The sequence below is a fragment of the Cibotium barometz genome, chromosome 59, assembly GCF_041138505.1.
Source record: "Cibotium barometz isolate CiBa-2024 chromosome 59, ASM4113850v1, whole genome shotgun sequence".
In the NCBI taxonomy this organism is placed as follows: Eukaryota; Viridiplantae; Streptophyta; class Polypodiopsida; order Cyatheales; family Cibotiaceae; genus Cibotium; species Cibotium barometz.
The window spans coordinates 20,176,745-20,203,735 of NC_141104.1; the positions used below are offsets into that span (position 1 = coordinate 20,176,745).

Below are 26,991 nucleotides of genomic sequence, written 5' to 3' on the forward strand. Positions count from 1 at the left end.
GATGTCCATGTACAACTGAAATGAATACAGTTACCAAACAATAGTTTTGAAGTAGACGTTCGAAGTAGAGCGAACCACTTGAAGAAGTCTAGTCTCTACGGTCCCGTGCCTTCACTGGAATCCGCAGAGAGTGCCCCACTGGTGTTCCAGGACCACGCACAAACAGGCGCTCCCATACTAACACCTGGCTCTCCCGATCTCGGCACCCACGATCGTGGTTCTCCAAAAGCTTGGACTACCCGGTACCAAACGGGTGTTAAAAGTAGTGAATATCCCTTGAAAGATTTACACCAAGGACCTTTGCTTGAATCCCTTTCAATAAGCTTTGCAAAAACCTTTGAATATGGGACTGTTTTGGGTCTGAATCGGGCTGCCACACACATCCGATTGGAGCTCACGCTTGATGGAGAGATGGGCTGATGCAAACTGCTGTTGACCGGCTGTGCATGCATGGGAGAAAGCCCTGAACTGGCTGCTGTTGCTGCCCAATAGCCAACAAGAGAGAGAACCGCCTGGTTGCTACCCGCCAGCCAGCAAGAGAGGGAGTTGCTTGCAGCTACTGCCCGCCTAGTCGCCAAGTGATGGAAAGGGGGAGAGTGTCTCCTGTCGCAGCCCGCTTGTGGGGTAGAGAGCAAGAGTGAGAGAGGCGCCAAGCGATGGTGGGGGGCCCTCATACAGCTGGCCGACCCACCCTTTGCATGGGGGTGGCCAGTTCGAAGGCTCCCAAGGGGGGGTAGGTAGGTGGCCATGCACCCACCCCCACACTCACGATTAAGGGAGGCCTTCTCTCCCCACCATAGCCCATGTGTGGGTGCCCACCCTACAAAAGGGCACCATAAAATATTGAGGAGGCCGCCCACTCATTAATGAGTGTGAACCTGCAACCTTATTAAAAAAAAACAAAGGTTAGAAATAATGCTATAAAATAAACAAATGAAATACACTTACCACCTGTTCACACGCAACAAAACTTGTCAGAAGACAGAGCAGACTTCACGACTCACTGGCAGGCGTCCCCGCTCAGTAAGTGGCACGTCAGGTAGGCAAACACTGTTAGACATCATCCCCTACTTGTTGGCTTCCTATTTGGTGTCCTATTTTAGCCTCTAGGGCTGACCATGTTAGTCAGAGGGGCTGGTCACCCCTCACTCATATTTTACCCATATTTATTCCCCATTTTATGGTCTTGGGATTTTCCCCAGTCGTGGAGGTATTTATCCCTAGTCGGCTGCCTTCATGTAGAGGTATATATAGCCGGCATGCCTCCCTCATATTTTACTGCTTGCATTGCTTGCCTAGCTTGTCTAGCTGCAGTCCCTCACTTACGAGGTTCTCCCCTCTTGCTTGGGACATGTATTCCTTTGGTGATGATATTGAGAGCAGGTTCTCACCTGTGTTTCCTCTCCATCTCTCTCTCTCTCTCTCTCTCTCTCTCTCTCTCTCCCTCCTGTGTTTCCACTTTCCCTTCTTCCGCTGCACATTCTATCATGGTATCAGAGCGCCGGTGATTGTCAGCGTTGGATGCTCCCTCCTATACCTCTTCATATCTGCGTTTTTTTCGCCCCTGGACAGACCTGCGTTTTTGCATTTTTCTTCAGGTGGCTGTCTACAGCAGTTTTCAGCAGTTCTCGGCATTCATACCCCCCCTGTAGTGCTGGTCGCCTGTTTTGTACAGGCCAACAGCAGCATATTTGCTGCGTTTTTTTCTCCTACAGGTTTCTGATGCTGATTTGCTGATCTGAGGCTTGGGTGTACCTTCTTCTCCAGAGCGTTTCCATATTCAGCCCCTTATACCTCTGTGTTTTCAGATTTGCAGCCATGGTTGCTGCGGTTTTTTCTGAACCGATCTTGCTGGTAGCTCTACCTTCAACTGGGCTTCATCTGTTGGACCCGAAGGTACCTTCTCTTCAGCGTTTTTCCTCATAGGAGGTGTGGACACTGGTTGGCCTGGATTTTCAGCTTTGTAGCCCTTGTTTGGTTGCATTTTCTTCTCCAGTGGACACAGATCACTTGCAGAGGGGGTTTCTTGATTGGATTGTGGCTTTGGAGGCAGTTTGGTACTTGAGGAGGATTCTGAATTTCTGATTTCAGTCAGCGTTTTGCTGTTTTTGAAGCATCTATACCTGTGTTTTGTTCTTGGCCTACGGTTTCTACATGTTCCTTGCCTTCTGTTGGCGGTGGAGTGCTATTTTTGCTGGATAGCAATGTTTTGGCTGCGTTTTGCTTCCCACAAGAGTTTTCTACACTCAAAGGAGGCCTCTCTCTAGCTACTTCACTTGAGGATCAGTTTCGGGAGCTGTGTTGTATCTGTGGAGACATTCTTCTTTGACAGGAGTTTACAGTTATTTGGAGGAGACCAGTGATCTTTTCAGAGATCCTGAGCAGAGTTTATTTTGTCCGAGCTTGTGTTCTTTGCAGTATTTGCAGAACAAGGAGGGTGTTTTGCCCTTTTGCGGTGTGATCCTTTCACATGGATCTTTTATCTGTTGCTGATTCTTGGGATCTGGTTCTACTTCTGGAACAGTCTTCTGCTATCTGTGATGCTTTTGAGGACTTCGTTGCCACTGCAGTTTATATTCCTGCTTCCCTTCCTCATTGTGAGGAGTCTACCTCTGCCTCTCTTTGTGATGCTTTTGAGGATGCCCCTCCCCCTGCCTATTCTGATGGCTTGTTGTTTTGGAGGATGGTTTTTTGGACCCGGTGGGATGCTTTGGATCTGTGGTTGCTAACCGTGCCTGGGGCACAGTGGTACTTCCAGAGTTTTTTGGATTTGGATCAGAATCAGGTTGGGCTTGTACCAGTCCGACGATATCATTTTTCAGAGGGGGATGTGGAGTCCTTTCATCTTGCGATGCCCACCTCAGTGGCGTGTACTTATGTACAGCATTGGGCAACTCATGTTATGGAGTTTGAGCAGATGGACCCCATATTTTCTACAGAGTCTTTACATCTTGCGATGCCGACCTTTTCAGAGGATGCTTTTATACAGCATTTGGCTACTCTTGGTACAGAGTTGGAGCAGATTGACTCTATTTCTTTTGAGGGTTCCAGTGAGGAGCAATTTGCTTCTCCCAGGATTGATTATATACAGGATCTGATCTTGGTTGGTTATGAGGTTTTTCATACCTTCTCCAGGCTAGATACACGACATTCGACTTCGGGGAGTGTTCTTACACTTGGGTTTGGAACCATTATTTGGAGCAGCACGTCGCAGCCTATATGGTTGTTTTCTTCCAGAGGAACAATGTACTTGGCAGCTTGTTCTGTTGCTTTTGTAGCTGAGTTGCTGAGGAGATTGCTTGTGGAGCTTTCTTGGTACCTGTTTCTGCAGTCTTTCATCTTTGATCGAGGACGGCATCTCTAGCTTCTTGGAGTTTGCTCAGCATCCGGTGCTGAGAGGGGGTGTTAGACATCATCCCCTACTTGCTGGTTTCCTATTTGGTGTCCTATTTTAGCCTCTAGGGCTGACCATGTTAGTCAGAGGGGCTGGTCACCCCTCACTCATATTTTACCCATATTTATTCCCCATTTTATGGTCTTGGGATTTTCCCCAGTCGTGGAGGTATTTATCCCTAGTCGGCTACCTTCATGTAGAGGTATATATAGCCGGCATGCCTCCCTCATATTTTACTGCTTGCATTGCTTGCCTAGCTTGTCTAGCTGCAGTCCCTCACTTACGAGGTTCTCCCCTCTTGCTTGGGACATGTATTCCTTTGGTGATGATATTGAGAGCAGGTTCTCACCTGTGTTTCCTCTCCATCTTTCTCTCTCTCTCTCTCCCTCCTGTGTTTCCACTTTCCCTTCTTCCGCTGCACATTCTATCAAACAAAAGAATACAAGTCACACGAAAACAGTTCTAGACATGCAAACATGAATGCATGTGCAAACAGTACCATGGACATATCTCCCGTTCATGGAACAAGTACTAGACATTCCTGTCGGGCACAATGTTGGCACGACAGAAAGTATAAATCCCGGTCTTCCTATGGAGTGACAGTCCCATAGGTAAGACACAGATCCAGGCACGAGCCTCCCTATGGAGTGACAGTCCCATAGGCAAGACACGGCACAAATACTGGCTCTTCCATGGCGTGACAATCCCATGGATAGAACAGAGTCCAAGTCATACACGGGTGGCACCAGTCTGGCTCCCATCCATACGACACCATCCTGCTAACACACGGGTGGCACCAGTCTGGCTCCCATCCATGTTATGCAAAATACTGGCCCCTTCACATGAGTCACCGGCCTGGCCTCAAGTGAACAAAACACAAATCTGGAGATAGACCAAATGGTCGGCCAATTGGTGACACAAATGCCATTGCCGGCTAAAAATGTGCATGCACAACACATGCAACATGGGCTGCAATTTTCTGTTGGTGCAGATATTCTGCGTCTCTCTCATGCCACTCATGCCTTCGAGTGTGCTCGTGAGGAAGAAGTTATGGCTGAAAATGTATCAGTGCATGTTGAGGGGCCAGCCATGCCTCATGCTTATAGAACACATGTATCTATGCCTTATGCATCACCTTTTGGTCCAAAAATGATGCCAATCACAGGGGCTGTCCCAATGGACAAACATGGGGAAAAACATGTTGAGATGCACACACATGCATCAAAGTCTCGTGACTTCAAAGCCAGAGACAAATCTGTGAAGTTTGACACATATCATGGGGAATATGATGCATCAAAGGCACTTGCTTTTATTGCCCAATTTGATATTGCTTTCAATGATGAGGATTTCACTCAGAAATCCATGATCCGGCATGTAAGCATGTTCATGAAAGGCACTGCTGCCCATTGGTGGCTCACGGAGAAGCTCTCACCGAATCCTATTAGATCATGGGAAGAGTTCAAGGAGAGGTTCTATGCTCAATTCTTGCCTCCCAATGCATTGAATGAGATAACAATGAAGTGGGATTGGGTAAAGCAAAATGAGGGGGAATCGGTAAATGCATATGTACAAAAGTTTTGGAAAGTGCTCTTGGAGGTGTCTCCATTTATACATGTCACCGAGGCGGAAAGGAAGAGAAGGTTTACTGCTCGCTGAAGCTTCCGCTCCCTCCCTGCTCGTGCTGCCGCCTGCACGCACACCCCCCTCCCCGCCCTCGCGTCTGCCTTCCCCCCGCCTGCCCCGTCCTCTCCGCCCTTCCGCAGCCCCCTTGCCCGCCCCTGAGGATATCCCCATCAGGCTCTCTCTTTCGCCAGAAGAGGAAGTGAGCCTCGCCGCAGAGGTGGAACGCCTCCAGGCACATTCCAACATCTGCCGTATAGTCGGCACTCGCCCCAGCACAGGGGAGAGCACAGGGGAGATCCGAGATCTTCTCCAAGCCCGCCTTCTTGCAGATGTGGTGTGATATGCAGCGGAAGTCTTTGTATTGGAAGATCCTGTCACACAAATGCTCACACCATCTTCTGTATCCTGAGTTTCGTGAGTTTAATCCATTTCAATACTTCAAACTTTAAAGAGTTGAGAGAGAGAGAGATATGAGAACTGTACACCAGATTGGGTCCCGAATTACCCACTGAAGGACCCCCTATCCCGATAACGAGATAGTATTTGCTTTATTTCTTTAGAGAGAATGACTGTAGACTGTAGATAAGCCAAACGCAAGATCTCGGAGGATCGGAGAGTGGTTGATCTATACACTGCTGTAGAAACACCTCGATGACCGCAGATTCAGGGCTGGAAACTGTTGTAGACTGTTGATTCAGGGATGGAAGCTGCTGTGGACAGAAACGCAGACCTACAGAGATACTGTTGAACTGAAACGCATGAGAAAACTGAGGCTGCAGACTGCTGCTGTACGGCTGGACAGAAACACAGAGAAACTGCTGTACGGCTGGACAAAAATGCAGGTCTGCTGGGCGATTGCTGGTATTGAACTGTGGCTTGACTGTATGCTGAATCAAGACTGATTTGGTGCTGAATCAGGGCTGCTTGGATGCTGAAGGCAGGCGCCTAGGGCTGACTGAAGCAAGGGTTCTCAAGGGGCTGGAGAAGCAAGCTTATGAGCTCCAAGGGCTGGATTAGTCTAGGGCTAAAGGCAAGGATGCTCCTAGGGCTAAGGAGAAGAGCTCTTAGCACAATGAAGACTGAATGAGAAACTAAGCTCTATGCAAGTCTATTTATACTAACTGGAGGTTGGTCATTTAATAAAGTTTATATTTATAAATGCCCAATAATGCAAATAATGCTAAATAAATACTATTAAATATGGGAAAATACCAGATAAATCCTAGTAAATTCCCTAAGGCTTCTAGGATGTTCTAAATGATGCACATGCATATGAATGCATATTATGCAGGATGCAGAGTGCTTTCTGATGCAACCCTAAGGCTTCTACTGACTCTACATGCATGAATGATTCTCTCCAAGTGGGTTAAGGGACTTGACTGACTGACTGACCCACTAAGGCTGAGGAATGACCTACGTAGCTCATGCCTGACTTATCCTGGACTGAGGATGTACAATGGAGTCACGGCGTACGACAATTATCATCCTATTGGGTTCTAAAACTGTACAACTGTTGCACTTCTGATGATGAGCCATCTTGTCACCATGCACTAAGTGCAGAGTGCATGTGACATTCGCTCCTGATTAGCTTGGCGGCAGGTTCATGGCTTCCAAGTAGTCCGCCAATAACTGGGGGTACTCCTGGAAGAATTCCTCGTCAAGCCATACGGCTTCGTGGGTGCCTCGATCTCGGAATTTCGTATAGAACTGACGAATCCGTCGACCGGAACCATGCTTCCATCGATGAAGAAGGATCTACTCAGGCTCAATCACTTCTGCCTCGTCTACCACGTCTGGCTGCTGTTCATCTGAAACATCAAACACTTCTGGACCAACATATGGTTTTAGCCAAGAAACATGGAAAACATCATGCATTGTCCAACTGGTAGGCAACTTTAACTTCATTGAGACATCACTTATCTTCTTAACTATTGGAAAAGGGCCAAAACTACGGAATGAAAGCTTGGGACAACGTTTGCCCACTTGTTTCAATCTCTGCTTCATGATACGCAAATAGACCCAATCCCCTTCCTTGAAGTGGACATCTCGTCTAGACTTATTTGCCTGTCTGCTATACGCTTCCTGAGCTTTGGTCAAGTGGTTCTTAACTGACTCAATGATCTCGGAACATGCTTCCGTGGTTTTATTAGCCTCTAAAGATGGAGACACCATTCTCGTCAAAAGAGAAGAAAAACGGCGACCAAAGGCTGCTTCATATGGAGTCCGTCCGACACTGGATGAATGAGTGTCGTTTAAGATAGCTTGGACCAATGGAAGATAGTGCTCCCATTTGGACTGCTGGTCATGACAGTATGACTTGAGGACATCAAAGGCCAACTGATTATAAATTTCTGTCTGGCCATCTGTCTGGGGATGGAATACACTAGACAACTACAACTTAGTTCCAAAGTTTTCAAATAATGCCCTCCGGAAATGCGAGGTAAACTTGGAATCTCTATCTGATGTTATGGTGCTAGGCAAACCACAAATTGGATACCAATGCTTGAGAAACAGACGGGCTACGTCCTCGGCTGTGGCCGTATGCTTGCATGGGATGAGCATGCAGAATTTACTAAAGCGATCCACAATGGTAAAACACTGAGTGTTACGGGATCCAGTGGATGCTGGTAGAGGCTCTACAAAGTCCATAGATATGTCGATAAAAGGTCCGTCGGGGATAGGCAAAGGTTGAAGTAAACCTGCCTTCTTTGTATGGGGAACCTTGACTTTTTGACAAATCTTACAGGCTTGTACATGTGCATAGACATCACGCCTCATCTTTGGCCAATAAAAGGACGTTCTAATTTCTCGAGTGTACTGTTGATATCCCTATGTCCTCCAACTAAGGAGTCATGGGCATCGTGGAGAAGAGCAGAACGCTTTTCCCGAGTAACACAGAGACGGTTCTTGTAGAACAACCAACCGTTCTGTACTGAATAGTGGCCAGGCTCAGAAGTGAGAGCCAAACTATACTGAGTACCAAACTCAGGGGAGTTGACATATTGGTCTTTCATACTATCCAAGTCCTTCCCCGTGATTTCGAGAATGGTAGCTTCTTGGACTGCCTGGATGCTAGACTTTCGACTGAGAGCATCTGCTACTGGGTTATGCTTACCAGGGATCTATTCAAGCATACCTCCAAACTGTTGGAAGATTTGACTCCACTTGGCCTGTCGATCACTCCACTGGGCACTTGGCATAGTCTGAAGCCACTTAAGTACTTGGTGGTATGTTTTCACTGTGAAAGCCTGTCCATAAAGAAAAGGCTTCCAATGTTTGAGCGCTGTGATCACACCCAAAAGCTCTTTGTCATATACCGAATAATTCTTTTCGGCGACATCCAACTTTCTGCTATAATATGCCACGGGTCTATTGTCCTGCTAGAGGACTGCACCTATGGCTACATTGCTGGCATCGGTGATGGCCTCGAAAGGTTCGTCCCATGATGCTAACTTTAATACAGGTGCTTCTGAGGCAGCTTTCTGGAGTGCACGGAATGCATCAAGTGCCTTACCTGTAACTGAGACTTTCTGCTTGCGAGTCTTCACCCCCTTGAGCAAGTCGGTAAGAGGTGCTGCAAGGTTGGAAAACTAATGGACATGTGTACTATAGGCCTGACAAAGACCTACGAATGAACGCATTTCTTGGGCGGTCTTAGAAATGTCCCAATCTAAGATCTCCTGAACCTTTGATGGGTCCAGTCTAATCAAATCGGAACCGATGATATAGCCCAAATACTGAACTTCCTTAACACCAAAGATAGACTTTTTGGCGTTTATGTAGAGCTGATTATCTCGCAAAAGTTGCAAGACTTTCTCCACATCTTTCTCATGCTGCTCCGCAGTGGCTGAGAAGACTAGTATGTCATCAAGGAATATGAAAACACACTTCCCAATGTGGACTGCGAAAATCCTAGACATCATCTTATTGAACGTTGCGGGTGCATTTGTAAGCCCAAAAGGCATGACTACGAACTCGTAGTGACCACGCTCTGTCCGAAAAGCTGTTTTTGGAATGTCAGCTTCAAAAATGCGGACCTAATGGTAACCACTCTTGAGGTCGATCTTAGTGAAAAACTTAGCACCGTTTTCCAAAATGTACTCTATCCTGGGCATATGAAATTTATTCTTGATAGTGTGGCCCTGAGCAGAGCCATAAGCTCGGATGAGGCTCTTCTGAGTAGCATCGCTCTCACCCTCCTACTTAGCATCAAATACCACGGATGGCATAGGATGCATGGAAGGTAAAAGTTGAACTGCATTTGAGGTAGTAGGCGGGGCTGGAGGAGCTGGGAAGGCTATTGCAACTGTGGCAGAAGGAGCTTTGGCGGCTTGTGCCCCTTGCCATTTGTGGCAATCCTTCTTACCATGCCCTATAATATGACAGAAAAAACATCTATTTTCTGACTAGTACTTCCTTTGCTCCTCTGGAGGAAGGTAACCTCCAGTAATGCCTACTTTAGCCTTTTCATCAGGGATTTTCTTAGGTTCTTTATCCTTCTTACCCCCTAAATTGGAGCTATTACTGCTGTCCTTCTTAGCATCTTTAGAAGATGCATTACCTTTCCCTGTCTGTGCAGCTGATTGCTGCTGCTGGGGTTTGGTACTGGACTAAGATGCTTGCTTGGGTTTGCCCCGTTAAGCTTCATTTCTTCATTCTGAGCGAGAGTCAGAGCCCGGTCATATGTACTTGTTCAAAGTTACGAACTGTGAACCGAATGTTAGAGTCCAATCCACGAATGAAATGCTCCATCTTGGCCTGCTCAGATAACCCTAACTGCTGTGCTAAAGTAATAACCTTACCAGAAAACTGAAGCACTAGGGATCCGTTCTGTCTGAGTCCATCGAACTCGTCTTTCAGACCGGTCATGTACTGGGGCGGGAGAAATCAATCTGGTCTTCAAGTCATGGACAAAGATGTCCCAGTCAAAGGCTGTGACACCTGTGGCCTGGTCTGTATGAATACTAGACCAATGCTGCCACCAAGTGACTGCCTCACCAGTGAGATGGGGAGCCGCTAAGTGGACTTTGTCTTGTGGGTCTCTGATTCTAGCTAATGGAAAATGAGCATTAAAGTGATGAACAAATTGATTAACTGATGAATGATCACACTTACCATCATACTTACTGAAATTTGGTTGACTGCGAATGATGGTGGTTGATGCTGCTGCTCTGCGGGCTGCTGGCTAGTGACACCTATGACTGGGGAGATTGAGGAGAGCTGCTGATACCTCAAGTGTATGGCCTCCTTTTCCCGTTGGTGTTCGAGTAACATACGTTCTCGATCAAGCTCACGTTGGTGTTCCCGAGCGGCGAGTTCAGCCTGACGCCGGTCTTCGTCGATCCTGCATTGGGCTTCCTCATAGTCCCGTCTTTCTTCTTTTTCTCTTTTCCTTCGGGCCTCGTCCTCTCTCCTTTGTTGTTCCATCTGAAAGAAGAGGGAGATGTAGTCGGGTGCTGCTGGAGGTGTAGGACGTGCTGCTGCTGCCTCCAAGAGTTGGAGACGCTCCATGAGCAGCTGGTTCTGAGCTCTTAGAAGAGCTATGGTGTCTGCTGTAGGCGGAAGAACGAGGTCTCCTTCGGGGGAAACGTCTTCCGGCTGATGAGTACTCTCTCCTGTAGACATGATGCTGAAGTCGGTGGTCGTGCTGAAACGCAATCTAACCATCCAAGGATGCCCCCACGCTAGGATACGGTGTGTGTGGACAATCTGAATCTGATACCAATGTGATATGCAACGGAAGTCTTTGTATTGGAAGATCCTGTCACACAAATGCTCACACCGTCTTCTGTATCCTGATTTTCGTGAGTTTAGCAATCCATTTCAATACTTCAAACTTTAAAGAGTTGAGAGAGAGAGATATGAGAACTGTACACCAAATTGGGTCCCGAATTACCCACTGAAGGGCCCCCTATCCCGATAACGAGATAGTATTTGCTTTATTTCTTTAGAGAGAATGACTGTGGACTGTAGATAAGCCAAACGCAAGATCTCGAAGGATCGGAGAGTGGCTGATCCGTACACTGCTGTAGAAACACCTCGATGACCTGATCTCGAGCCTATGCACTCTTCCCAAGGGCATGAGGAAGGGCTGCACACCTGAGGCTGAGAGAAGAAGAAGGTGGACTGTTCTACACTATGTTAGAATGCTGAAAACACTTATGAATGCTGTGTTACCTTCACCAAATGACTGCTGCATGTATGGATGATGCACAGAAGGCTGGACAGTGTTGCAAACTGCAGATTCAGGGCTGGAAACTGCTGTAGACTGTTGATTCAGGGCTGGAAGCTGCTGTGGACAGAAATGCAGACCTACAGAGATGCTGTTGGACTGAAACGCATGAGAAAACTGAGGCTGCAGACTGCTGCTGTACGGCTGGACAGAAACGCAGAGAAACTGCTGTACGGCTGGACACAAACGCAGGTCTGCTGGGGGCTGATTGCTGGTGTTGAACTGTGGCTTGACTGTATGCTGAATCAAGGCTGATTTGGTGCTGAATCAGGGCTGCTTGGATGCTGAAGGCAGGCGCCTAGGGCTGCTGAAGCAAGGGTTCTCAAGGGGCTGGAGAAGCAAGCTTATGAGCTCCAAGGGCTGGATTAGTCTAGGGCTGAAGGCAAGGATGCTCCTAGGGCTGAGGAGAAGAGCTCTTAGCGCAATGAAGACTGAATGAGAAACTAAGCTCTATGCAAGCCTATTTATACTAACTGGAGGTTGGTCATTTAATAAAGTTTATATTTATAAATGCCCAATAATGCAAATAATGCTAAATAAATACTATTAAATATGGAAAAAATACCAGATAAATCCTAGTAAATTCCCTAAGGCTTCTGGGATGTTCTAAATGATGCACATGCATATGAATGCATATTATGCAGGATGCAGAGTGCTTTCTGATGCAAACCCTAAGGCTTCTACTGACTCTACATGCATGAATGATTCTCTCCAAGTGGGTTAAGGGACTTGACTGACTGACTGACCCACTAAGGCTGAGGAATGACCTACGTAGCTCATGCCTGACTTATCCTGGACTGAGGATGCATAGTCACCAGGGAACGGGAACGGATATGGGAACGAGGGGCCAATCGGGAACGGGAACGGGACCCCTTGCAATCCGGAACGGGATCCGGAACGACACGTTATCATATTTCAATACACATGAGTAGACAAATATACAATTAAAAGCAGGCAAAAGGAGACAAATATACAATTAAATGCAGGCAAAAGGAGACAAATATACAATTGAAAGTAGACAAAAAGAGACAAGAATTTGATAGCAAACTCAATGACCTTGTTCATATTTAGAAAACCAGAAGTACAATAGCTTGTACAATGTACAGCCACATAGTGAAAGCTAGATAGCTAAGAACAAAGAAACCTAAAGTCCTGACTCCTAGGTGATATCAAATAGGTGCAAAGATGTCAGCTAGATCATCCATAGATGCATCATGCATCGATGCAGGTGGAGGTGGAGGTGGAGGGTCGTCATCATCCGACTCAGACTGTGGCTCCATATCTATGAAGCTCTCATGGTCAAAGTCACCACTAGCAACCTGGGCTAATAGTCGCAAGTTGGCTGACACATACACAAGGTCATTTGTTCTGGTAGTGAGTAGCCGATTTCTCTTCTTCGAGGCAACATGGCTAAAAACACTCCATAGTTGCTCAATTGGAGAAGAACTTGCATTCTGACTGAGAATGCGCATTGCAAGCCGTTGTAGCTCTGGAGTACCCGATCCGTAGTTCTCCCACCAAAGAGCACCTCCCATAAGTGTCCTATCTTGCTGGGCATCTGCTGAACCAAAATTACCTGTCTTTGCTCTGTACTTTCCCAAATCAATTCTAATCTTGCTTCTCATCGTAGCGTCAGGCACCAATCTGGCAAGGATTTTGTCCCAGCCATTTGTGACTTCTTCATCCGATTCCTGGCCTTTGCCTTGAAACTCTGGATCAATCACAAATGCAGCTGCATGCATTGGTGAGTGATATCGGTCCCACCTTGCTTGACACAAACTTTGAAGTTCTGCCTTCTTTGTTGTGTCGGGCTCCAAAGAAAGGATACGCTCCACCATCTTGTCCATGCCCTCATAAACTTTGCCAATGCAAGGTTTTTTCCCATCCACCATACGCAGCATGTAGATAATGGGCTTCGTAATATTGACAACATGCTCAATCTTCACCCACAAAGGAGCATCCATGATGTGGGTGTAACAAGTTGTTCCTTGTGTGCTACGGGCAGTGGGCCACGTGCTCCACTCATCACTCACTACAAGCTGCTTGAGAATGTTATGGAGTGCAACTAGCCTCTCTAGCATAATAAAATTATATGCAAAACGAGTTTCCGAATATTTTTTAAGATCCAAGTTTGGGGATCTTTTTCTAAACTCGGAGAGGCTAAATGTGTGCCGAGTGATGAATGAAACTATGTCTTTTCCCTTTGCTATGCATGGTGCTACCCATGAAAGACCATCAATGTCTTTCAGAAGATTATTCAAGCCATGTGCAATGCATGGAGTGAATGTGATGTGTGGATACCTTGCCAAAAGAAGGTCGCCTGCAGCTCGATTTGAGGCCTCCCCATCACCAATGACCTGGATCACATCTTGAGGACCCACTTGCTCAATTGCCTCTGCCCACTCCTCCACGATGACGTCGGCATACTTGCCCGTTGGGGAGGCATCATGGGAAGACACAAAAAATGTGTTCCCTCGAGAGTATGCGATGATGCCATGGATGGAGCGAGATTGGCTATCACTCCATCCATCACTAATGATGGAGACACCGTTGCGTTGCCACCCTTCCTTGACGTTTTGCATGGCTTGCTCAACAGCTTCCTTTTCCTTTGCCAAAAGCGTGGTTCGAAGGCTCTCCGAAGAAGGGGGAGTGTAGGTTGGTCCAAATTCAGCAATGAGACGAACCATTTCCCGAAAATAAGGGGACCTTGCCACATTGAAAGCGATGTGGTCATGGTAGAAGAACCTTGCAATAGCTGCATCCACGGCTTCTCGTTTGCGTGGATTCCAAGAACCCGCAAGAGTTCTTTGCGTGCCTTTGGGGGGTGGCTGTTGATGCACGGAAGAAGAGCCTACGGATGTGGAGAAGTTGCTTGAAGGAGTTGTAAAGAATGATGGGTTCGCAGCCATAGCTCTTGGAGGAGGAGCACGAAAAATCACTTCATTATGCCTAGCTTCTAGCTCTCTCTTTTTCTCAGCTGAGATTGACAAGCATGGTTGGATTTCTTGTCCCGGCTCATGGATTAGGTGACCTCGAACTCGGTTGACTCCCCCATGTTTGGTGCTCCCACAATAGCGACATTTCCACTTCCTAGCTCCTCCGCCTTGATTGGCCTCAAGAATATCCACCTCATCCCACCATGACCATGCTTCGTTCTTCTTGGCTCTCTTGGTTCCCTTAGGAGGCATTATATGAGAGAGAGAGAGAGAGAGAGAGAGAGACAGAGAGAGATTGTACTTGGAAGTTGGCTTTGAAAATTGAGAGAGAGATTGTACTTGGAAGTTGGCTATGAGAGAGAGAAAGCTGTCTTGGAAGTTGGTTCCCTTATGAGAGAGAGAGAGAGAGAGAGAGAGAGAGAGATTGTACTTGGCTATGAGAGAGAGAGATTGTACTTGGCTATGCACATTGCACACTGTACTTGCAGCTGCACTGGATTTTATAAGTTCTCAGACTCCAGAGAGGTACGTTTTTTTTTTTTAAACGTTGATATTGACGTTTTTTTTTTATGAACGTTGGAGGGCAGCCTGGCAGCCTGCAGGTCGTCGTTTTTTTTGAACGTTGCAGCTTCTATTCGTAATTTCGTTGATTTCGTTTTTCGATTTGTTTTTTTGAGGGGTCGGCGGCGGCGCTCGAAGCAAACATGGGTCTTCTTTTTTTTTAAGGGTTACGGGTGCCCAACGTTTTGGGCACCCTTTAAAAAAGGCCCAAATTTTGGGCCTTTTTTAAAGGGTGCCCAAAACGTTGGGCACCCGTAACCCAAAAAAAAGAAAACAAGCGACGCTATTACGCTGCCCGTGGAGAAAAAAAAACATTGACGTCGCCGTTTCGCGCATGAGGGAAAAAAAAATTAAAAGCCACGTATCTCCACGTTCCACCGTTCCCAAGGTGGCCTCCTCCACGTTCCCCCGTTCCACAACAGTGGAACGGCGTTCCCATGTGACTATGTGAGGATGTACAATGGGGTCACGGCGTACGACAATTATCATCCTATTGGGTTCTAAAACTGTACAACTGTTGCACTTCTGATGATGAGCCATCTTGTCACTCTGCACTGAGTGCAGAGTGCATGTGACATGTGGGCAAGATCCTGGATGTTCAGTTACTGGGCCGCGGACACTACCAGATTGAGTTCGAGACAACCCAGAGCGTGGCCCATGTCCTAGCCATGAGTCCCCTTGACATCAGGGGCGCTAGGGGCATTCTTCAGACCGTGGCAGCATGGCTTTGACCCAGCAGCGGCCGAGCAGGGAGAGCGCCTTTTCCATGTCACAGTTTGCTTTCCTAGACTCCGACGCGAGTACCTTCCGCTCCTTTCTAGGATAGGAGCATTGGTGGGCTCGGTGCTTGAGACTGGCCCCACAGCAGCTTCAGTGGTGGCTAGAGCAGCTGGCCTGCCTTCGGTCAGAGTTTTGGTTCTTGACATCTCCTCCCTTCCGAAGGTCATTCAGAAAACAACTCTTATTCCTTGTTCCAATATCTTCCATGATGCACGTGGAGCCTTGATGGTCGGTAAACCCTCAACCAAATCATCCTTCGAAGCTCGTTGTAGAAGTTGATAGCTCAAATGGCCAAACCGAGCATGCCAAAGAGCAGAAGAAGAACCAGAAGAAAGCAAAGCGGTCAACTTGTACAGACCACTATCTTGGACTCCCTGAGCCAAGATGCTACCAGTCTCCATCTCATAACGAGAGAAGATCACCTCCGCACCCTAAGCTATAAGAGCACTCATTGACAAAAGGTTAAATGCCAAATCTGGAATGTTCAGAACGTCAGAGAAGTACCTCTTGTCCTCGGAAGAGCGGAAGATGGGGATGGTGCCATGTCCATGCACTGGCACGGAAGAAGAATCACCCAGAGTGATCTCGCCTATCCTGGCAGTGAAGTCCTCGAACCAATCTCGATGGGGTATCATGTGAGCAGTAGCACCGCTATCCACAATCCACGACCACGACTGAGAAGTCACAAGAGCAAGTACACGACGAGTACTTGCTATTAGAAGAATACCATCATCCTTCTTGGTCTGAGACACCGCTGTAGAGGAAGAGTTCTTTGCTTCTTCATCCCGCTTCTTCTTGTGACATTGGGTGAAACCGATCCCGTCAAGTGGGAAAGACTCCGTTGGACACCCACACGCTTAATAGCACAACTTTAAAACCACAAATTTGAAATGGACAACTCAATACAACTTGAAATTTAAATGAAATGAAATGGAAAGATGGGACACCAGCACTGGGGCCGGAACGAGCCGACCCCCCCTCAATATATGATATATTTATTGGGAGTATTTAATGAATACAATGCTCCACGGGTTCCAAGAACCAGATAATGTCCATGTACATATGAAAACAGTACCAAACAAATATGCTTGAAGTCGAAACTTGATGTAGAAGCTCGAAGCAGAACGACCACTAGTGTGGTCCAATCTCTACGGTCCTGTGCTTTCACTGGACTCCGCGGAGAGCGCCTCACTGGTGTTCCGAGACCACGCACAAACAGGCGCTCTCGTACTAACGCCTGGCTCTCCCGATCTCAGCACCTTTGGACCGAGGTTCGCCAATATAGCTTGGACAACCCAGCACCGAATGGGTGTTGGCCGAGCGGGATGAATCCCTTACCAGATTTAAACATAAAATACTTTACTTAAATCTGAAATTCACTTACTTGTAGATGGTTGATAGAAAACCAATACTTGTGGTGTTTGTGTAGAATATGAAGCCACCCTTGTTGAAGAAACAGTTGCCTCGTATAGAACCATCAAGACAAGCACCACCACAAAGGGTACAGCCGCCTGCTGTGAGAGAAGAAGCATCCACTTGCAAGGGAGGAGATGCCTGGCCGCAGTGTGGAGGAGCCCAAACAGAGTTGCCTGAGGGCAGTGTTCTACTGGCCGGAACACAAGCGCATAGCCCCAGCCGTCCGTAGGGGCATGCGTAGCTTGGAGAGATGCAGCCGGTAGAGAAGAGGCAGCCTGCAGGTACTGTCGCCTGGAAGTAGCCGCCTGTAGGAAGGGAAAGAAAAGGTAGTTTGCTGGTGAGAAACGTGCAGCCTGCAGGAGAGCTCACGCAGAGGAAAGGGCAGCGCCACTTGCTGGTGTTCAGTCGCCTGTGGGAGCAGCTGCAGCAGTTCAGAGTAGCCTGGAAGGGAGTACGCCTGGCTGCTGTACACAGGCGCAGCCCACCTGTGGGAGGGTAGTAGCAGCCGCCTGTAGGGAGTAGAGACAGCCGCCTGTAGGGAGGTGAAAACAGCCGTACAGAAGCATGCGCAGCCTGTATGGAAGAGGCAGCATGTGAGGAGATGGTCGACGGTTCCCCACGCAAAAAGGTTGATCGCCGGGTGATGAACAAACGCAAGAAGCGATTGGTTTTTTACGCTTGAAGGAGGGAGCTTTTTTTTAATAAAATTATAGTGGAGTTTACTCCACGCTTGCATGTGGGTGGGGAGTTTGGGTAGGTGACCATGCCCACCCCCACATTCACTTAAAGTGGGGCTCCCCACCTTGGCCCCTAAGTGGGTGCCCAAAGGGCGTGCCCACTTTTAAATAAATGTGAACACCTAACCTTATAAAATAAGAGGTTAGAAATAAAATAATAAAAACAACATGTGCAACATACTTACCACCTGTTCACATGCACTAAAACTCGTCAGAATACAGAGCAGACTTCACGACTCACTGGCAGGCGTCCCCGCTCAGTAAGTAACACGTCAAGCAGGCAAACACACAAATACATGTCATGCGAAAACAGTTTCAAACATGCAAAATATGTGTGCATGTGCAAATAGTAACATGGACATATCTCCCATTCATGGAACAAGTACAAAATATCTGTCGGCACAAAACTGGCACGACATAAAACATAAAAACCTGGTCTTCCTATGGAGTGACAGTCCCATAGGTAAGACACAGTTCCAGGCACGAGTCTCCCTATGGTGTGACAGTCCCATAGGCAAAACACGGCACGAATACTGGCTCTTCCATGGCGTGACAATCCCATGGGTCGAACACGGTCCAGGTCATACACGGGTGGCACTGGTCTGGCTCCCGTCCATACGACACCATCCTGCTAACACACGGGTGGCACCAGTCTGGCTCCCGTCCATGTCAGCAAAATACTGGCCTCTTCACATGAGACACCGGCGGCCTGGCCTCAAGTGAACGAGACGCAAAAACTGGAGATGGACCAAATGGTCGGCCAATTGGTGACATCCCCCCGGGCTTCTAAAGAGTTGACCTCAACTGAAAAGCCTCAAGATATGCCTGCAACAATTGTGGATAATCTGCAAAATAATCCTCATTTACCCACTTGGCATCAATAGGTAAATAATTCTTAAACTTTACAAGGTATCTCCTGGAAAGCTTTCCTGCAGGTAGCTTTCTCTCCTTGTGAAAAACAATCTGTTCTGGCTGGAGGATCTCCTCAAGCTCTTCAATCTCTGGCGGATCTTCTGTGACAGGCTCATCAGGATCTGGCCCCACATATTTCCGAAATAGACTCACGTGAAAAGCATTGTGAATCTTCCAATGACTAGGTAAAGCAAGCCTGTAGGACACTTCATTGATCTTCTGAATCACCTTGAAGGGTCCATAATAGCGAGGAGAAAGCTTAGGATATGATCCTTCTCGTCCTGGCCTCTTCCGAAGTCTAGCCTTCTCAAATTTCAGCAATACCCAATCACCTTCTTTGACATCCATGTCCCTTCTATGCTTGTCAGCAGCCATTTTATGCTTATCCTGAGATCTTGCTATGGCTGTCCGCACCTGACCAAAAGCAACATCTAAGTCACGAACATATTCATCAGCTGCAAAAATCTCATCCTTAGTACGAAGGATGGGTGGCAATACCACTCTGCCATAAATAATCTCAAACGGAGCCTTGCCCGTGGAAGCATGGATCGTATTGTTGTAGGCAAACTCAACAAGTGGAAGATACTTCTCCCATGCACTCTTTTGATCTGCCACATAACATTTCAATAAGTCCAACACGGCTGAATTTGCAGCTTCACTTTGGCCATCCGTTTGGGGATGATAAGCTGATGAAAACTCAAGCTTAGTACCTATATTGTCAAACAAAGCCCTCCAAAATAGACTTGTAGTCCTGGGATCTCTATCCCCAACAATGGATTTAGGCATACCATGATGCTTGAAAATATTAGCAAGAAAAAGCTTTACCATATGATCAACTTTGATGGTTTTCTTGACGGCCAAGAAATGAGCTTGCTTGCTAAACCTGTCCACAATAGTCCAAATAGCATCATTCCCATGCTGGGATCTAGGCAAATCCATAATAAAATCCATCGTGATACTTTCCCAAGGTTGCGAGGGAATAGGCAATGGCTGAAGCAGACCTGGAGGTTTTTGCCTGTCAAATTTCACCTTTTGGCAAGTAATACATGTACGCACATAAGCCTCAATGTCTTTACGCATGCTCGGCCAAAAGAAATACCTCTCAATCATGCGAGTAGTAGGCATAATACCTCTATGACCAGCATATGGTGGAGCGTGACATTCGTCCATAACCTTAGGACGCAAATCCTTCACCACACATAGGCAATTATCCTTCATAAGATAACCCTCGTTGATAACATAAGAGGCATGTGAATGACCAGCCATCAAATCAGTCCATATATGGCAAAAATCAGCATCCAAATGATACAAATCTCTCATAGCAGATAGGTCTCCATGAGAGGCCACTGAGACTGCAGCAACATAAGGCCTACTAGATAGTGCATCAGCCACCACATTTTTCTTTCCTGGAGTATGCACAATCTGAAAATGAAACATGGAAAGAAAGTTTGCCATTCTCATCTGCTTCTCTGAAAGCTTGGTTTGAGATAGAAAGTATCTCAAGCTTTGATGATCTGTCTTGACTACAAATTCAGCCCCAAGAAGGTAATGTTTCCAAATCTTTAAGGCGTGAATTACAGCCAAGAGCTCTTTCTCATAGATATCCATATGAAGCTCAGCATCATGCAAACGACGGCTCTCATATGCAACTGCATGCCCTTCTTGGTTTAGGACAGCTCCTATGCAATCACCACAAGCATCACATTCAACCACGAATGACTTGTGCAAGTCAGGAACAATCAATACTGGACCACATATGATCGCATGCTTGAGCTGCAAGAAAGCATCCTGTTCCTTTGAAGTCCATTTGAAAGCAGTTTTCTTCTTCGTGAGATCATGTAGAGGAGTGGCAATCATGGCAAAATGCCTTATGAAACGCCTGTAGTACGAACATAATCCGAAAAAACTACGTACTTGATGTACGTTTTGCAATTCGGGCCAATTCCGAGTAGTCTCTATCTTTGCAGGATCCATTGTAACTCCATCTTTGGATACAATCTGACCCAGATAATGAATCTCTGAAAGGAAAAACTCACTTTTCTTGGCGTTGACGAAAAGTTTATGCTTCCACAACTCTTCGAACACTGTGACCAAATGAGTTCTGTGTTCCTGCTCATTCTTGGAGAAAACCAAGATATCATCAAAGAAGACTCCTGTAAACTTGCGATGGGGTCGGAATATCCTATCCATCATACACTTAAAAGTAGCAGGAGCATTGGTGAGACCAAAAGGCATTACCAAGAATTCATATAATCCGAAGGTTGTCCTGAATGCAGTCTTATGGACATCTTGTGGCACTACGCGTATCTGGTGATAGCCACTCTTCAAATCAAGTCTGCTAAAGCAAGCTGAACCATCAAGCTTATCCAAGATATCATCAATTCGCAGAATTGGGAATCTGTTCTTGATGGTAAGCTTGTTCAAAGCTCTATAGTCTACACACATACGGAAGGATCCGTCCTTCTTTTGAACAAGAAGCACAGGAGAGCAGTAAGGTGAGGAACTGGGCTAAACCAAACCTTTCTCTAAAAGCTCGTTTACCTGCTTCATGATTTCTTCTTGTTGTGCAGCACTCACTCGGTATGCGGGTTTATTAGGTGGAGAACTACCTGGCACAAGATCTATGCGGTGATCTTCGGGCCTTTGGGGAGGTAATTCACCTGGCAATGAGTCAGCAAAACAGTCGTTGAATGCATTAAGAAAATTCAGCCTATCATTGACAAAGCATCCACATTTTGATGATTTGGCACAAGACTATCACGCACAAAAACCAAGTACGCTGAAAGACTCTTTTTCATTGCTTTATTAATTTGGATGTGTGATACAACTGGGATGGAATCCCCTTCTTTGCCAGCATCAATAAAATGCATGCGGCCTTTATGCATAAAAGAAATCATATTAGACTTGTAGTCTTTGCGGGGCTCAAGCCTATGATGCCACGGCTTGCCCAACAATACATCACATCCATTCAGTGGAGCAACTAAGAAATGCTCATTATCAAGGTAGCCCTGGATATGGATACGCAACTTCCCTATCAAAGGGGTAACCTGCACCTCTTTACCAATAAATGCAGCTTCGGCTTCAATCTGAGGTCCCATGTTTTCAACCTCAATACCCAATGCAGCTGCCATTTGCATAGAGATGAAATTATCAGTTGCACAGTCATCAAACATGAAGAGTGCGGGCTGATCCTTGATTTGCCCCCAAGCCTTGCAAACCATACGCTCTTTTGCATCATGACTTGTATTACCTTGCACATCAGGAACTGCATGTACATTAGCTTTGGTGTGCTTGTGCTCGTGCTTTGATTTGCGATCTGGGCATTGCCGAAACATGTGGTCTTTGCTACCACAAGAAAAGCATTTTCCATCCTTAGCATATTGCTCTCTTTGCTCCGGGGTTAAGCCGAATTTGTTCTTCCTTGGGCCCTATTCTTTAGATGTGTTATTTTCAGCTTTACCACCCTTGTAGGACTCCCGGAAGTTCTTTTTAGGTGGCTGTCCACCCTTTTGCTGATTTGGGACAGCCTTGTCCTTCCCCTTGGAACCTCCTTGATCCTGCTTAATCTTAAGCACCAATTGCTCCGTAGCAAGAGCAGAAGCTGTGAGTTGTTGCAACGTATGTTTTGGGTGCAATTCAATACCCGATCTATATGCTGGTTGCAGTCCAGAACGAAACTTCCTCTTTCTTTCATCTTCAGTGATTTGCATAAAGGGAGTCACTTCCAGCAACACTTTCCAAAATTTGTTAACATACTGTTGCACACTTTCATTGTCTTTTTGTTCCAGCCTGTCCCACTTTTGAGTGAGAGTTTGCTCTGCATTGGGTGGCAAGAACTGAGCATAAAATCTATCTTTGAATTCCTTCCAAGTAGAAATGGGATCCTTGGTGATCTTTTCAGTGATCCACCAATGGGCAGCAGTCCCTTTCAAAAACATGCTAGCATGGCGCACCTTTGACTTTTCTGTGAAATCCTCATCGCTAAAAGCAATGTCGAACTGTGCCACAAATGCTAACACCTTAGAAGCATCATGTTCACCATGAAAGACATCAAATTTGACAGATTTATCACCTGCTTTGAATTCCTTGAGCTTCCTCGCATGAGGCTCATGGTCTTCTCTTTTTCTTTTCCCCTTATCCAACGGGGTAGCCCTGTCTGCATGGGCTCCATGGGCCGTCATAGACGCTTCATGGGGCATGGTGGCATGTGCTCCACGAACTCGAAACTCAGATGCATGTGACTTACCTGCATATGGCATGGTCTCTCCATGAGACAATTCAGAAGGCAAAATTTTTCTGGAAGTAGACCTGTCACCATGAGATACATGTCTGGCATGCATGTGACTCTCATGCCCTCCATGAGCACTGGCATACATATATCTGTCAGGCTTAGCCTTGAGGAGAGGATGCATGACGAGAGGTGACAGTCACCTCTTCCTTTTGCATAAAAGATTTCAGCCTTTGGGATGCGGGATCTCCATGCTTCAAACGAGGTGGATTTCTGAATTTCAGCTCTCCGTCATCCCCCTCTTTGATATCACCTTTGCGAAGGAGATAGGCAAGTGCCAACTCCCTTGGTTTCTTGCCCACTTCACGAGCCATTGATTCAAAAGTTACATCAACCATAGCATCAGCCTTCCTGGCTTCAATAGCACTTTGCAGATGGGGATCTTCATGTAAAAACTTTAACTCTTGCTCTTGAGCCTGCAAAAGTTTTCTCATATGTTCCATTTCAGCCCTCATAGCATCAGGCTCTTGTACAAGCATAACTGTCTTTCCTGGAGACAGTTGACCCTTTGATTCACTATCCATAACCCTTTCAAGGGGCTTGTGTCTTCCTCGCAGGGCATCAGACCCACGAGAGGCACTAGATGGACCACTCGAATTAGGCACTTCCAAAGGGTTGCCTTGGCTGTCCATTGTGTTTTAAGTTTGCTAAAAGCAGGATGTCCAGTACACAGGTTCTTTTCCCCACTAGGAAGAGGGAAACAACCGTGCTCTGATACCAATGAAACCGATCCCGTCAAGTGGGAAAGACTCCGTTGGACACCCACACGCTTAATAGCACAACTTTAAAACCACAAATTTGAAATGGACAACTTAATACAAATTGAAATTTAAATGAAATGAAATGGAAAGATGGACACCAGCACTGGGGCCGGAACGGGCCGACCCCCCCCTCAATATATGATATATTTATTGGGAGTATTTAATGAATACAATGCTCCACGGGTTCCAAGAACCAGATAATGTCCATGTACATATGAAAACAGTACCAAACAAATATGCTTGAAGTCGAAACTTGATGTAGAAGCTCGAAGCAGAACGACCACTAGTGTGGTCCAATCTCTACGGTCCTGTGATTTCACTGGACTCCGCGGAGAGCGCCTCACTGGTGTTCCGAGACCACACACAAACAGGCGCTCTCGCACTAACGCCTAGCTCTCCCGATCTCAACGCCTTTGGACCGAGGTTCGCCAATATAGCTTGGACAACCCAGCACCGAACGGGTGTTGGCCGAGCGGGATGAATCCCTTACCAGATTTAAACATAAAATACTTTACTTAAATCTGAAATTCACTTACTTGTAGATGGTTGATAGAAAACCAATACTTGTGGTGTTTGTGTAGAATATGAAGCCACCCTTGTTGAAGAAACAGTTGCCTCGTATAGAACCATCAAGACAAGCACCACCACAAAGGGTACAGCCGCCTGCTGTGAGAGAAGAAGCATCCACTTGCAAGGGAGGAGATGCCTGGCCGCAGTGTGGAGGAGCCCAAACAGAGTTGCCTGAGGGCAGTGTTCTACTGGCCGGAACACAAGCGCATAGCCCCAGCCGTCTGTAGGGGCATGCGTAGCTTGGAGAGATGCAGCCGGTAGAGAAGAGGCAGCCTACAGGTACTGTCGCCTGGAAGTAGCCGCCTGTAGGAAGGGAAAGAAAAGGTAGTTTGCTGGTGAGAAACGTGCAGCCTGCAAGAGAGCTCACGCAGAGGAAAGGGCAGCGCCACTTGCTGGTGTTCAGTCGCCTGTGGGAGCAGCTGCAGCAGTTCAGAGTAGCCTGGAAGGGAGTACGCCTGGCTGCTGTACACAGGCGCAGCCCACCTGTAGGAGGGTAGTAGCAGCCGCCTGTAGGGAGTAGAGACAGCCGCCTGTAGGGAGGTGAAAACAGCCGTACAGAAGCATGCGCAGCCTGTATGGAAGAGGCAGCATGTGAGGAGATGGTCGACGGTTCCCCACGCAAAAAGGTTGATCGCCGGGTGATGAACAAACGCAAGAAGCGATTGGTTTTTTACGCTTGAAGGAGGGAGCTTTTTTTTAATAAAATTATAGTGGAGTTTACTCCACGCTTGCATGTGGGTGGGGAGTTTGGGTAGGTGACCATGCCCACCCCCACATTCACTTAAAGTGGGGCTCCCCACCTTGGCCCCTAAGTGGGTGCCCAAAGGGGGTGCCCACTTTTAAATAAATGTGAACACCTACCCTTATAAAATAAGAGGTTAGAAATAAAATAATAAAAACAACATGTGCAACATACTTACCACCTGTTCACATGCACTAAAACTCGTCAGAATACAGAGCAGACTTCACGACTCACTGGCAGGCGTCCCCGCTCAGTAAGTAACACGTCAAGCAGGCAAACACACAAATACATGTCATGCGAAAACAGTTTCAAACATGCAAAATATGTGTGCATGTGCAAATAGTAACATGGACATATCTCCCGTTCATGGAACAAGTACAAAATATCTGTCGGCACAAAACTGGCACGACATAAAACATAAAAACCTGGTCTTCCTATGGAGTGACAGTCCCATAGGTAAGACACAGTTCCAGGCACGAGTCTCCCTATGGTGTGACAGTCCCATAGGCAAAACACGGCACGAATACTGGCTCTTCCATGGCGTGACAATCCCATGGGTCGAACACGGTCCAGGTCATACACGGGTGGCACTGGTCTGGCTCCCGTCCATACGACACCATCCTGCTAACACACGGGTGGCACCAGTCTGGCTCCCGTCCATGTCAGCAAAATACTGGCCTCTTCACATGAGACACCGGCCTGGCCTCAAGTGAACAAGACGCAAAAACTGGAGATGGACCAAATGGTCGGCCAATTGGTGACATTGGGGCGATTTATGACCCTTCTTGCCACAATAATGACACTCAATGTCCTTGTTTTTAGAAGATATGCTTTTGTCTTTGTCTTTATCCTTGTCGTTATCCTTGGAGTTCTTGTCAGAACCCCTTTTCCCTTTCTTCTATTGATTCTTCCCTTTATCTCGTGCAGCCAAAGCTCCATCAGAACCACCAGAGGTGCGAGTCCGCTCCTCAAAAGCAAGACTCAATCTGCATAATGGAGGGGAGAACTTCCTCCCAAGTAGCTGGAACAGGACGAGGAGAAGAAACAAGAGACTGAAAATAAGCATCAAACCTCTCTAGAAGCTTGGAGAGAAGCCGAATAGCCATATCCTCTATAGAGATATCCTTGCCACAAACAACAAGCTCGTCCCGGAAATCTTTCATCTTCAAGATGAAAGCAAATAAAGATGGAAAGGCAGAAACTCACAAGTTCATAAGCTGCTTTTCCAACGTCAAAATCTAACCTAGAGACTTAATCTCGTAGAGATCTGCAAATGCCTTCCAAACTTCATGTGCAGCATCTGTTGTATGCACGTGAGAGAGAACAAAATCCTAACAATTCAACATCAGAAAGGATAAAACACGACGATCATTCGCCTGCCAAATATCAATTTGTGCTTGAGTCACACCACCGGAAGCAAGGGTAGGAGGGGTATCATTGGCAGGTGTAACAAGCCAATCCCAGAGATCCACGCCACGCAAGGCTGATTTCACCTTCACCTTCCACAAAGTGTAGTTGGAACAATCCAACTTTGTAGACTCAGAGAACATATGAAGTGTAGTCGAGGCAGCCATCACAAGAGCATGGGCTCAATCTCAGAAAAATGCACAATCTTGGAAGGAGTGTCCACCACAGGTACCAAGGTTGCCACCAAAGCCAGAACCACCACAAGACCCCCTCTGCAAAAGGGAATGTCCACTAGAGAGGAAAACGCAGCCAAAGAGGGGCTGCAGACCTGAAAATCCAGGCCGATTGGTTCCAGACTTTAAGTAGAGAAAAACGCTAATAAAAAAAGTACCTTCATGCTGTAAACGATGAAGCCAAAGTGAAGGGGAAGCAATCAACAGCAATTGTCCAGAAAACGTAGCATCAAGAGGGCTGCAAATCTAAGAAAAACGCAAAGGTGAAGGGACTGTAGATAGGGCATAATCTGGGGCAGCAGAGAGAATCGCTGAACCGGGAGCGATGATACCATGAATGAGTGCACAGAGCGGAAGCCAATAAGCACTAGAGTGTGCTGAGCAGAGAGTGCAAGAGAG

The 26,991-nt window shown here is 46.8% G+C and overlaps 2 protein-coding genes across 2 annotated transcripts in view; both read right to left on the minus strand.

The window, feature by feature from the left end:
- LOC147605576 (uncharacterized) overlaps nt 1-26,991 on the minus strand; it is a 45,948-nt gene that overhangs the window by 12,055 nt on the left and 6,902 nt on the right. The gene's annotated exons all lie outside the window — the stretch shown is intronic.
- LOC147605577 (uncharacterized) lies at nt 12,419-14,158 on the minus strand. The gene has a single exon (XM_086793299.1). The coding sequence runs from the start codon at nt 14,156-14,158 to the stop codon at nt 12,419-12,421; it is 1,740 nt and encodes a 579-aa protein (XP_086649425.1).

Coding starts and splice junctions, on each gene's coding strand:
- LOC147605577 (XM_086793299.1), bottom strand. CDS start 14,158: ATGGCTGCGAACCCATCATTCTTTACAACTCCTTCAAGCAACTTCTCC.